Below are 14,027 nucleotides of genomic sequence, written 5' to 3'. Positions count from 1 at the left end.
GAGAGAGGAAAGTCTTGACCTGATGCCGAAAAGATAATAGTGTTGACGCCAGGTGCACCTCGTCAGGAAGATCATTCCATAATTTGGGGGCCACCACTGAGAAGGCCCTCTCCCTTGTTGCCACTCTCCGAGCTTCCCTTGGAGTAGGCACCCGGAGGAGGGCCTTTGATCTTGAACGTAGTGTACGAGTGGGTTCGTATCGGGAGAGGCGTTCCATCAGGTATTGTGGTCCCAAGCCGTGTAAGGATTTATAGGTCAAAACCAGCACCTTGAATCGAGCTTGGAAACTTAAAGGTGGCCAGTGCAAGTGGGCCAAAATTGGTTTTATGTGTTCGGACCGTCTGGTCCCTGTTACCAATCTGGCCGCTGCATTTTGCACAAGCTGCAGTTTCCGAACCGTCTTCAAAGGCAGCCCCACGTAGAGTGCATTGCAGTAATCTAATTTAGAGGTTACCAGAGCATGGACAACTGAAGCCAGGTTATCCTTGTCCAGATAGGGACGTAGTTGGGCCACCAACCGAAGTTGGTAGAAGGCACTCCGTCCCACCGAGGCTACCTGAGCCTCAAGTGACAGAGATGATTCTAGGAGAACTCCCAAGCTACGAGCCTGCTCCTTCAGGGGGAGTGCAACCTCATCCAGGACAGGTTGGACGTCCACCATCTGGTCAGAAGAACCACCCCCTAGCAGCATCTCAGTCTTGTCTGGATTGAGCCTCAGTTTATTAGTCCTCATCCAGTCCATTGTCGCAGCCAGGCACTGGTTCAGCACATTGACAGCCTCACCTGAAGAAGATGAAAAGGAGAAATAGAGCTGTGTGTCATCAGCATACTGATGGCAATGCACTCCAAAGCTCCGGATGACCGCACCCAACGGTTTCATGTAGATGTTGAACAGCATGGGGGACAGAACTGACCCCTGCAGAACCCCCTATTGGAGAGTCCAGGGTGCCGAGCAGTGTTCCCCAAGCACCACCTTCTGGAGGCGACCTGCCAAGTAGGAGCGGAACCACTGCAATGCAGTACCTCCCACTCCCAACTCAGCCAGTCTCCCCAGAAGGATACCATGGTCGATGGTATCGAAAGCCACTGAGAGATCAAGGAGAATCAACAGAGTCACACTCCCCGTCTCTCTCCCGACAAAGGTCATCATACAGGGCGACCAAGGCTGTTTCTGTGCCAAAACCAGGCCTGAAACCCGACTGAAATGGATCCAGATAATTGGTCTCATCCAAGAGTGTCTGGAGCTGGCCCGCAACCACTCGTTCCAGGACCTTGCCCAGGAATGGAACATTTGTTACCGGCCTATAGTTATTAAGATTTTCTGGGTCCAGGGAGGGTTTCTTCGGAAGTGGTCTTACTGCCACCTCTTTCAGGCAGCCAGGGACCACCCCCTCTTGCAGAGAGGCATTAATCACCTCCCTGGCCCAGCCGGCTGTTCCATCCCTGCTAGCTTTTATTAGCCAAGAAGGGCAAGGATCCAGCACAGAAGTGGTTGCACGAACCTGTCCAAGCACCTTGTCAACGTCCTCAGGCTGCACCAATGGAAACTCATCCAAGAAATTAGGACAAGGCTGTGCTCTGGATACCTTGCTTGATTCACCTGCTATAACACTGGAGTCTACGTTCTGGCGGACTTATGTTTTTAAAGATGTTTTGTTGTAATATATTTTAAGGTCTGTTTTTATGATGTTTTAGAGTGTTTTTAGTGCTTTTGTTTGCTGCCCTGATTTCCTACTGGGAGGAAGGGCGGGATATAAACAAATAAATAAACAAGCGTGAATAAATTCACCAAGTGCAATGGATTCCATAGTAGTATGATTTTTGTGCTGGTTTGTGATTGTAAATTGTTTGACATTGCTTTTAAGGATGCACTTTAAATTGTTGTAATTCACCGTGGAACCTCAGGGTGAAAGGTGGGTAATAAAATACTACTGACGCTAGCAGTAATGATGATAATGTACCCTGAGATGAATCCATTATAATCCCTTCAAACTGTATGGTAGAAGGAGACCATAGTAAGGATTGCCTAGGCAGCATCAGTTGCATGACTCCCAGTGGTGCAGGTAAGGGTTCTCCCCATCATATTATACTTAGTTCAGTGCAGAAGGGAACCTCTGTCAAACATCTCATTTGGTATTAAATTGCCAGACTAGGAGCAGTAGAACTGTCCATGCCCATATACATATGTCCTCAGCCTGAAGTCTTCTTAACCTTTGAATCCTTTGAGGGATGCGGAGCATTTGAAAATTAGGCTCCAAAAACATTAAGGTTCCTGAGTTACTTTGCTTTTCAGGGTTTCTGTTGAACCCCAGTGTGAAGGCTGTGCGTGGAATTCTGAGACAGCATGAATGCTCACAAGGATAACAGTCACTGCCTTCTCTTTCATGGGAGATTTTCCAGTGAATTTATACTGTGCCTGAATCTGATGCAATGTATAGCACAACAATGTAGCACATTTTGGACAATTCAAAATAGCTGCCTTTTTTCAACTGTGGCTGATGCAATGTCAGGCATGACAGTTGCAATTGAATGTTCACACTGTATTGGCCGTCTGGAAAGAAGGTCTTGAGTGCCTGGCGGAGAGTTTCTTTTCTGGGGAGGGATTTGCCAGTTTTTTCTCCCTCAATGAGTTATGGAAACAGGAAATGAACTAATTTTATAACCAACAGTCATTTTTTATGAAGTAATATTCCTTGAGGGGAAAATTCAAATCCTCAGAGTTCCCCAAGGAGTTTGAGCAAATATATTTCAAAACTGTATAGTATTTCCTAACGGTTTTGGGGTTTCTCTTTTGTTTGCTTTTTGCAGCGGGAGAAGGCAATAGGAAGGAGGTGTGTAAGAACAGAGCTGAGATTCCTTCCCACTCCTTGTCTTTTGAAGGGAGAGAACAGATCCAATTGTTAGCAATGTGTAGACAGAGCTTTAGTCACAGTTCCCTAGCGGTGTTTTGGAATGAGCCAGAAATGCACTCACAGCTGGAAAAGCTGACTTCCTTCTTCCCCATCATGTTATGAGGCCTTTCATAGGGAAATGTTTTCCTCTGTTTCTGCATGTTGCTCAGTCTCTGAGGCAAATTTACATAGATGAAAACTGAGCCTTGGTTTCATCAGCAGGGCTTAGGAACATAGGAAGCTGCTTTATACTGAGACAGACTACTGGTCCATCTAGCTCAGTATTGTCTACACTGACTGGCAGCAACTGTCCAGGATTTTATACAGGGGTCTCTCCCAACCCTACCTAGAGATGCCGTGGATTGAGCCTGGGAGTTTCTGCATACTATTGTGTTTGAATGCCCCTCAATATATATTACTCCATGGATGTTACAAGCCAACATGCCAGTGAGAGGACTAAATCCATCACTTTTTGTGATCATGTGAATGTAAGCATTTTGGTGGGAGATTTGAGGATGGTGCTAGACAGAGGAGAATGTGATATTCTGGAATTAGATCAACTATTTGCTAACTTGAGCAATAATTTCAGGTGGACTTTCTGGAAGCTTTTCCTTGTCTTGAAAGCTGCAGGAGAAAGAGGAGGAGGATTAACCTTTTCCATTACTGAAAATCTCCACCCCCAGTTGATTATTAGTTGTGGAGGGTACAATAGTTACCTGCATGTTTTCCTCTCCAAAGCTCATAGCAGCTGGGAGAGAGGGGATTTCCATTGGGGCTCAGTTCAGGGGCAAAGTGCTAAACTCTCAATCCCCTCCTCCCTGCAAATGCAGTTGTCCCAATCCAAATAATCCCCTGTGGCTTCTTTTAGGAAACCAGGAGTGTAGTCATCCGGGGTCTCAGGGGGTCTTGCACACCTTACTTTTTTCAGAGCAAGGTCTCAGCAGGGTCCCTATGTCTCCAAGCACCCTACAAGCCAATCAGCATGAAAGGGGAGTGCATTAGCCACTGAGAAGAGTCTTCTAACATACTTTCTTGTCCTTTCCTGCTGATTGGAGCCAAATAGAGTGAAAGGAGGTGTTGGCCACTGAGAGGACTTTTCCCAGTAGCTAACACTCTCGCATTGCGTGCTTATTGACACCTAGGGACATCTGTTGTTGTAGGGAAAAGACATGAACAAGGATCTCATTCTGAACCCAGCTGCAAAAAAGGGGGGAGGGGAGGGGCTGTGACTAACATGAAGGGACCCTGCACTTCTGAATTTGCCACTACAGTACTGTAGGAAACGAAAAAGGCATTGGGAGATCCAATCACAGATCACCCATATCATGTTTAGTATGGCTGTTAGGGGACAATTATTGAAATCTAAGGAAAGGAAAATTAAGAAGAGGGCTGGAAGAAACAAGAAGTGTCAGTTCACTTAGGATTTTGGTACAAGAAACCATATAGTGCTTTGGAAAAGGTGTATTGCTTTAGGTCATTTCTGGTTCTCAAAGTCCCGTACTTCACCCCACCAAGAACCCATTTTACAGAGCCCATTTTAAAAAATGAGTAGTAGTACAGATCTGGATCACACACATTCAAAATTGATTATCCAGAGTGTGGATAATCCTGGAACTTTGAGATTCATCTATAATATTTTCCTTTGTATTGATGCAACTGTGGATTTTAATAGCAGATCAATTCTTTTCTTTGCGGGGGGCAGGTAGTGTGACTCTTGTTTTTAAGTATTTTGATGGAAAAGATAACAAAGGTACATGTTTAAACTAATCCAGATGGGGACTGATATGTTTAAACTGATTCAGACTATCACTCATACCTGTTCTGTCACACCACCTTCTTCACTAAGAGTTGAGCACAGACTCTTCACGCATGTCAGATTAAAATTTTCAAAATTCTAGGAGAGCCCAATCTCCCCCCTCTTGGTGTGGGTGGTGTTCCTTAGGCCTGTGTTAGATAGGTGGGCTCTTTTAAGGATTCAGAGTTCTGCAGTCCTATACTAGGAATACGTTCAATAGAACATAGTGGGCTTTCTTCTGAGCAAATGCACATAGGATTACACAGCACATGTATTTTACTAAATTGGGGGAAGTAACTGGAGATCTGTTTGGAGAGTGACAGTCTTTTCTACCCCAGTTTTTGAGTTAGGAGAACCATAGTTTCCCCCTTCTCTTTCATCTCTCCTCAATTATTGAACTTCAGAAAAGACCAAATGCTTTAGAAGTTCTCTGACAAGGCTTTGCTTGTTAGGAGCCATACAAAAACAAAAACTTGAGTTTGAGAATGTACCACTGGCAGTTTTAATCCATAGACAAAATAAGCCTTATTTTTTTTTCTTGCAGACAGTATATCGGATTATTTATGTAAATTGTATAGCCTAAAAATGCAGCCTTTGTGTGTCAGAGACTTTAAACCAGCTTACAGAGGCATGCAGCACTGTGGACCCAGGGTAAAACGGCTCCATAGCAAGATATGATCATTCTGTTTATATTGTACAGAATGTAGCCTGAAGGACGGGTTTCTAGAAAGGGAAAAGGGTGTTCATTCTACCCTTGATGGCTGGAATAGCAAGAGACAAAGTGTCTTCTCTGAACTGTTGCTACTTGTGCTGTGGAGTTGTTGAGGAGGCTAGCAGTTAGGCAGGAGGAACCAGTCTAGGCTATGGCATGGGTGGGGAACCTGTGGCCCTGCAGATATTGTTGGGACTATAACTTCCATCATCCCTGACCATGGGCTGTGCTAACTGGGGCTGAAGATGTTTGGAGGGTCACAAGTCCCCCACCCATGAGCTGCTGCTTGCTTACCTTATTGTCCCTGATTCGTCTTCCCCTGAACTGAAATTGTTCAGATCTCACTTAGCCCTCTGATTGGCCTCCATTTCAGGTTTCCAATCAAGTATCAGGGTAAAGACACTGCATTGAGACATATCCTGACTTGCTAACCAGCGGATACGTAGCACTTAAGTCCCTGTTCTTACAACATAACCATGGTGAGGTGTGTGTCGGTTGCGGAGGAGGGGGAGCAGGTAACCTGCATGCACTTGAATGCTTTCATGGATGCACATTTAACTATATGCATGCTGAGTTCTCATTGCGCAACTGGAACTCTAGAAAAGCAGAATTTAGGGGAAGACATTCCTGTGTGCATCTTATAATTATATACATGCAGAATCCATGCAGGCATTCAAGTGAGCGTACACAGGTTGGGGACAGAGCCTGTTTCTATGATCTTGTCCCACCTCTCATGTGCTGTCCGTTTATCATGGTTATGTTGGGATAATAGGGATTTAGTGTTGGGTTTCCCAGAAAAGAGGTCTGGGTGGAGGACAGAGAGGGGTGTCAGTCTCTGCCACCTGCACTGAGGCGGTTAATGGTGCTGTAAAAAAATTAGCTGGCAGCTGCCTAAGCAGGGGCTTAGTTGTGAAACAGATAAGGCTTGAAGAGAATGTGAATAAGCAAAGGTGGGGTTCGAGGGGTCTCAGTTCATGTACCAGTTCGTCTTCCAAAGGCAAGGTCAGTCACAAATCAAAGGGTCAATAATCCAACAAGGCAATCTGGGTTTTAAGACTCAACAGGGGCTGGCACGGCTGGTGAGGGTCTGACGCTGGTGTCCGTTGCTTCCAATGGAGGACAAAAGGCCTCTCACTGCCTTTTAAGCTCCCCTCCCTGGTTCAGGTGCTAGCAATCAGCCCTCTGACTCGCGGAAGGTTGTAGCCCTGAGCCGCCAGAATGCCTGTGTTGCTCTGCTAGTTGCAAGCGCCTTTGCTCTGCAAGGAGTGGAGGGGCCTCCTGTTCAGTCTGACAGAGGGGCTCCAACTGTGTCCTGAACATCTTACAGTGGTGGAAGATATGGAGCTGCATCTTAGGTGAGTCTGCTTCTTCTCTCTCCTGGGTCTGCTGTGCCAATCCACTGCTCCTCATCCTCCTTTGAGGACTCATCCGATGGAGGCATGACAAGGGGTATGTGAGTGTGTGTAGAAACTAGCCTACTGTACAAAGGTAAAACTTACATTTATTGCTCTGCCCACTTTTGCACTGGCCCTGCCCACCACTGGTATGTGGCCCACAGAAAAGTTGACCAGAAAGGAATGTGGTCCCTGGCCTGAAAAAGGTTTCCCACCCCTGCATAAAGAGCATTTCTTGGCCTTTGGGCTTGCAGGTCTATACCATCCATCTGGCTTCCTGATTTGAAACAACCCACACATTCCCCAGACAGCCAGTTATTTTGTCATCCAATTATTTTTTTCTCTTTGGAAGTTTTCCTGAGAGACAACTGAAGTCTTGAATCCTGTAACTTGAATGCATATGAACTAGCATCTTCCAGTTTGTGGAGGGGAATTCTTTAAACCTCCCCTCCTGTGTGTCTAATGTCTGTGTAGAATTTGTTGGCTGATAACTAGGTGAATAGTATGAAGGACATTGCCTTTTCTTCCCTCGAGCTCTAGCTTTTCAGAATGGGACTGTTAGTTTATGGAACAATGAGCTGTCAGAATCTGCAATAAATAAGACCTTTCTTATTTATGTTGTGAGGTCAAGGGAAACTTGGATTTGTATTTAGTTGGTATTTGTGTGTGCAATGACTGTTTTAGTTGATGTTGAAAAGAGACGTTTGAGAGCACCACTCTCGTGTGCTCAGAGCACTTTGGGTTGATTTGTTTTGGGTTCATTCTGCCTTTGGATTGTCTATGTCCAAAAGTGCTTGCTGCTGCTTTCCTAGCATTGCTTTCTTAACCACTATATTAAGGAATAAACAGACTTTCACAAAGGGTCATTTCCAGTGTTATAATAATAATAGTAGTAATAGTAGTAGTAGTAATTTATAATGTTACAGATTTAGCAGGTAGTGTACACGGTACAAAGTAGACACAAGATGGTTGCGTTAGCTGTTTTTCTTCTGTTTTAATTGGATGGTTGCTGCTACATTTGCACCCTAAAAGCTAAGCTAGGTCAGAATATACATTTTCTTAAATTGTTTGTTATTTTACCATGTCATAGCTGCTTTTAATACATGGTGAAAAAATGCAAGTTGCAGCTACATGTGTTTTGGGGTACACCATAGGTAGATATACTGAACTTGTAGTGTAGATGTCAAATTGTAGTGTAGGAAGATTGACATGTTTATTTTAGAGGTTGTGAAATTGATCTCATAGTGCATGCTCATCCAAAAGGAGCTGATCCTGTGTAGGGGCAGCCAACATGATGCCCTCCAGATGTAGTTGGACTCCAACTCCCATCAGCCCCAGTCAGCATAGTCAATGGTCAAGGATGATGGGAGTTGTTGTCTAGCAATATCTGGCAGACACCACATTGGCTACCCATAGCATAGGTTATACCAAACTTTCTTCCACTCAGGCAAATGGGAAGCAAGACAATATTTCAGGACTATTGAGACAACAGATTTTTTCCTTTCTTGGCTCCCCTGTATGACGTGGTTGTAAATGTAATAATCTTCATGGAGCTGGCTTGTCAGTTTTAACCTTTGTGTCATCAGAGAGAGGTTAACCTCAATAATAAGAGTAGCTTGCCAAAAGTGCCATTTTTTGTAACACTTGCACTGTTTGTCTTTCTTAATCCTAGGAGGACAGCGCAGACCTCAAGTGTCAATTGCATTTTGCTAAGGAGGAGTCTGCTCTCATGTGCAAGAAACTGACAAAGTTAGCCAAAGAGAATGACAGTATGAAGGAGGAGCTGACAAAGTATCGGTCCTTGTATGGAGACCTGGAGAGCTCCCTTTCTGTAGAGGAACTAGCCGACTCCCCTCATTCCAGAGAGGCAGAGCTCAAGGTCCACCTGAAGCTTGTGGAGGAAGAAGCCAACATCTTGAGCCGGAGGATAGTGGAGCTTGAGGTGGAGAACCGAGGGCTTAGGGCAGAGATGGATGACATGAAGGGGCAAGAAGACAAAGAACTCTTAGGGCAAGATATCCAGTTTGCCTTCTCCATGACAAACTGCGGGGAATCTGGGGAGAGTGTGGTGGAGCTCAGGCGGCACTTACAGTTTGTGGAGGAGGAGGCAGAGCTGCTGCGGCGTTCTTTGATAGAGCTGGAGGAGCAGAACAAGCTCCTCATGAATGAGCTCAATAAGTACAAGTCAGACCATGACCTGGACATCACTCTGTCTGAGGACAGCTGCTCCGTGATTAGTGAGACCTCCCAAGAAGAGCTGGCCAGTGCTAAGGTCCAAATCAGTGAGCTAAGTGGCAAAGTTAAGAAGCTGCAGTATGAGAACCGTGTCCTGCTCTCCAACTTGCAGCGCTGTGACCTTGCTTCTTGCCAGACTACCCGGCCCATGCTGGAAACAGATGCTGAGGCAGGTGACTCTGCCCAGTGCATCCCAACGTCACTTTGGAGAGAGGTGCCTGTTGGGGGAGATAATGATGCTAAGGAGAGAGCACCTGACAATGGCTTTAGCAAGTCACATGAAAGGAGCCCCAACAGGCTTCTCAAATCCAAGGACTTTGAGACCCTCCTTGACATCAGGGACCAGGGTGCACTTGTCAGCAAAGCCATCGATGTTCTGATCTCCGATGCCAATGGCTTTACCTCCAGCCTCAAGCTCTGCATGGACAATGACTGTGCAGAGCTGGTGCTGAGTGAGGCCATGGATAATGAGAGTATGACTGACTCTAAGCTGATCAATGCCATTTTGATGCGGCTTGGAGTCCTTCAGCAGGAGTTGAACAGCTTCATGAGGAAGGTGGACTACCTGGGAGATTTCCTGAAAGACCAGAAGGACTCCTTGCCAAGCTCCAGCTCGCAGGATTCCACAAAAGAAACTCTGCAGAAAGGTCATGGCTCTGAATTCCAGGTGAGGGTTTCCCTGAGCTGTCAACAGTGATACCCTGGCAGTGATTATTGCTTTATTTGCCCATGCTGTTTTCTCCTGCTTTAACAAATCAGAACCTGACCCTGTTAATGTAACTTCCCTTTTCTGCCTCCTCAGAGTGAAATGACAAACTAACAACTGGCTCACTGCATGAAACTGTGGCCAGTGACAAGATAGGACTTTGGTTTAGTGGAGTGTGCGTGAAACAGGAGCTGTATTGCTTAGAGAAAATAAATCATGTTGCAATTACTGCTGAGGGTTTATTTAGGGCTGACTGTAGTCCAGGTGTTGTGCAAACCAATTAAATTAAAAAGTCTCTGCCCAGAGTGGCTTACATTTGATGGACAGGCTCACACGTTTATTTTTGAGGTAACAAAAACAACATGCAGGGGCCTTACCAAACCATTATCACGTGGAGAGGTGCCTGGAAATAGCCCTCACATGAAAATCTCCAAGGTAAAGTAGGCAAGAGAAAATGATAGATTTGAAATGTTTTGTAGACAGAGATGAGGACTGCTTGCTGCCTGACTGTGAGTGGCCAAAAACTCTTAAAATAGTGTAACTGAGGGCCAAACTAAATAAGATTCAGGATTAGGATCTCCAGTAGATTAAGGATTCTGTGATTAGGATCTCTTGTGTTTTTTGTGAAACAGATTGGTGAAATGGTATTCTGGGATAGTGTTTAATAATCCTTCCTCTGCCCTTTCCCCAATGTAAACGCCTCCCCCCCCCGCCAGCTGCTTTTATCTCCATCAGGGGTGTGTGTGTGTGTGTAACAGTCACCTATGCCTGTCCCTTTCCCCATACTAAGCAAAGTATGCATCTGGTGTCTTGGCCAAACTGGTTACACACCCAATAGTTGTCAGTCTGACCAGACTGTTGTGCAGTGAGAGGACATGTAGTTGAGAACACGTTTGCTCATCAGGAACTGGTGTTAAAATCTAGGGTAGCCTTCCCCAACGTGGTGTCCTCCAGATGTTGGACTCAACTCCCGTCAGCCCCAGCCAACATGGGCAAAGGTCAGGGATGATGGCAGTTTGGAGTCCAGCAACAACTGAAGGAGACCCAAGTTGAAGAAGGCTGGTCTAGGGCAGAGCAGCCAGTGGGGAGGGGCATCATCATACCCCTTGCTTCCTGGCAGTAGGGTTGCTTCTGCTTACCAGTAGGGAGAGGTGATGCACTGTGTGGACTGCACCAGCAGGAGCGCTAGATTGGCTCCACCAGTGTGCCAGCGCAGCATTGACCTTTCTTCCAGCTTGCCCCTCCCAGTAAGCAGCAGTGCTGCTGCTGCTGGAAGGCCAGATGCATGCCCCTCCCCCTTCCTAAAGGGTAAGACCTAGGAAAGGTCTTGAAGGGAAGGGGTCCTTGGGGAGTAGGTTGGAGTAGGTTGCAACCTCCTGAAGCACACTCCAATTTTTCAGAGTTCTATTTTTGCGCATGCTGCTGGCCCCCTCCCTCCCCCCCCCCCCACAACTAGCCTCAACCCTACCCCTGGCACTGCATGGCACCATAACTGGTGTTTGCACATTTTTTCCCTCTCTCTCTTTTCCCCCTCCCCAAACAATCCAGCCCACGTGTCTGCTCATTTTGTGTCTCCTTTTGTTTTCCACTTTGTCTTCTGCCACAGTAGTGAAGTTCCTCCTCCTCTTCATCCTTTTTGTTGTCTTGTAGCTCTTATTGTTCCTGAGACCCATTGTTTTGTTTGTTTTTTCTTTTCTTTTCTGCTCTTTTGGTTTGTTCTCATTAACTTACCCATGCATGCAGCAGTCTGACTTTAGGGAGGCACCAGACTGGGACATCGCGGAGAGCAGGACCTCTGATCTCTACCTCAGTAGCAACAACACTGCGGCCATGGATGTGGATCCCAACATGGAAGTTGACCGGAGCTACAAGTCATATCAACCAGAGGAGAAGGACTCTTATGTGTCTGAGGTATGGGTCAAAGTATGTGCTCATGTTCCCAGAGTGAGACAGGCAGGCAGCAGAAGACTCTGGGGAGAATGACTTGACTGAAGATAACTCAATTCAACACATATCATGTGGGTGTAAAAATGTTCAGCCACCTGTGATCATCTTATGAGAACCAAATTGAAATGTGGGGATATAGATTGTTGGGTTTGAAGGAAGACTTGCCCGTTGAGAGGAAAATGGCAGATTGAAGGTTTTTAGTTGTGCGTGTCCAGTTCATGTCCAGAAGAGGCAATTATTAGCTTTCTTTCTTTTTTTTGCACATATGCTCACTTATCCACAACACTGCTGGCAGTTCTCTGGAAGCCCTCCTCTCACTGTAGAATGGCAAGATGAGGAGGACTATCAGCACAGTCATTCCTGAGGGTCCTCTCTGGTGTGGTGTAGCCCAACCAGCTCCGTGGTTTTACTGAGGAATTGCAGGCTATGAAATAAGCCAAGACACTAGATTGTAAATGGTGAAAAACTTGCTCTGAAGCCAATTGAGCACTGTAACAGTGGAGACAGTTAAGAAAACATTATTTGCTGCCTCTGTTGTGTCCTCAAAAAGCTCCTCCAGGGGAGCTTTTTTCTGTTTGTCACACAATATATACGAGGGATGAACCTCTGGAGCTCATAGAGGCCAACTGTGAACAGTTTGCTCAACACTTCACTTGACTCTGCAGCAACTTGGATGCCATAACTGGCCGTTCCAACTGAGGTGTCCAGTGCACCATCTTCCTCTGTCTTGTGGGGTCATTTTCAGTTTATGCAGCCTCATGATGTGGACAGAATACTTGTAGTATAGCTTCTGACCACATGCCCTCTGGACCCCTGCCTTTCCTGGCTGGTGGAAGCCAGCCAGGGTGTGTGTGTGTGACTGGTTGGATTCAGGGTGTGGTAAATGCATCATTACAAGAAGGGGTGGTGCCTTCCATCTTGAAAGAGGCAGTAGTGTATCCACTTAAATGGTGCCAAATGCAAGCTAAGCTTGCAAAAGAATGATTGGGAGTGAAGGCTTCCATCTCTTAGGCAAGCACCGCCCCATCTCACAATGATGCATTTACGTGTCTCACACCCAATGTCACGTGACATCAGGTGAGGAACAGGTAGGTATAGCTGGGGGAAAACAGCCTTGTGGGCCTAATCTGGCTTCCTCGCCATGGCCTAGGATGATAAGCATAGGCCAGTGTCACCCCCTGTCTGAAACAGACTGTTCTACAGTCAGAGATTAGGGTTTGCAAGGATGTCACTTTTGACTGTTGTTGATTTTTAAACTATCCCTGCAGATCAAGGAATTACAACTGGTTCTTTCAGAAGCTAATGAGAGCTTGAGGGGCCTACAAGAGCAGCTGGCCCAGGAGAGGCAACTGAGGAAAGAGGAAGCAGAGAACTTCACCCAGAAAATCTGCCAGGTCAGTGAGATTTGCCTGGAGCTACTCTCCAAGCTGTAAGATATGACATGCAGCAAATGTGCAAGAGGGATGAAGGCACAGACCTTAGTCCCTCCCACTGCATCAGACACATTCTATGAAAGCACAAAGTAGCTTCTGTCTTCTTTAGCTGCCAAGAAAAGGCAAATGCCATTAACTGGCACCTCCACATGTTGAGAGTACATTACTTATAACAAGCGCGTTCTGATAACATAACTTTAAACTATATTCCCTGGTACTTGGTAGTTCTCTAGCAGCAAATTGTTGGGATCAGCTGTGAATGCACTTGCTTCCAAATAAAGATAGTCATTCTTCTGTCTCCAAAACCTCCCCTGTTGTAATACTAGAACCTGGAGACATCCAGTGAAGCTGAATGTTGGAAGATTGAGGACAGACAGAAGAAAGTACTTCTTCACACAGCGCAGATAGTTAAACTATAGAATTTGCTCCCCCAAAAAGTGGTGGTGGCCATCAACTTGGATGGCTTTAAAAGAGGATTAGAGAAATCCATGGATAATAAAGCTATCAATGGTTTCTAGCCACAGTGGCTATGTTCTGTCTCCATTGTTGGAGGCAGTATGCCTCTGAATACCATTGCTGGGAATCACATTGGGAAAGTGCAATTGCACTCAGGTCCTGATTGCAGGCTTCGCATAGGCATTCAGTTAGCTACTGTGAGAACAGGATGCTGGACTAGATGGGCCTTTGTTCTGATTCAACAGGGCTCTTTTTTATGCTCTTACCTTCTTGCTCAGAGCGATGTGTAGCAGTGACTAGAATTCTCCACTCCAGGCTGGAACTGGGCTATTACCCTAGATGTATTAGCCATAGGGATTGCTTGGTTTCTTAGGCTCTCTGATGAAATCCCACAGCAACATGTGTCAGTAAAATATTGTGGGGAAAGGCAATTCATGGACACTATTAAGGAGGCCTCT

The 14,027-nt window shown here is 45.9% G+C and overlaps 1 protein-coding gene across 7 annotated transcripts in view; it reads left to right on the top strand.

Annotated features, from left to right (window-relative positions):
* Positions 1-14,027, top strand: part of MTCL2 (microtubule crosslinking factor 2) — a 127,898-nt gene that overhangs the window by 59,834 nt on the left and 54,037 nt on the right. For all 7 annotated transcript variants that reach the window (XR_009763437.1, XR_009763436.1, XM_061631694.1 and 4 more), the window contains exons 5-7: positions 8,465-9,694; positions 11,477-11,644; positions 12,949-13,074. Coding sequence is in view for 5 of the 7 variants with exons in the window: in XM_061631694.1 (XP_061487678.1) it covers positions 8,465-9,694; positions 11,477-11,644; positions 12,949-13,074 (1,524 nt within the window). In the remaining 2 variants the exon portion in view is untranslated. The remainder of the gene's footprint in view (positions 1-8,464; positions 9,695-11,476; positions 11,645-12,948; positions 13,075-14,027) is intronic.

The sequence above is a fragment of the Rhineura floridana genome, chromosome 6 (genome assembly GCF_030035675.1).
Source record: "Rhineura floridana isolate rRhiFlo1 chromosome 6, rRhiFlo1.hap2, whole genome shotgun sequence".
Lineage (NCBI taxonomy): Eukaryota > Metazoa > Chordata > Lepidosauria > Squamata > Rhineuridae > Rhineura > Rhineura floridana.
The sequence above is the reverse complement of the archived record's forward strand: the minus strand, read 5'-3'. Positions and strand labels throughout refer to the sequence as shown.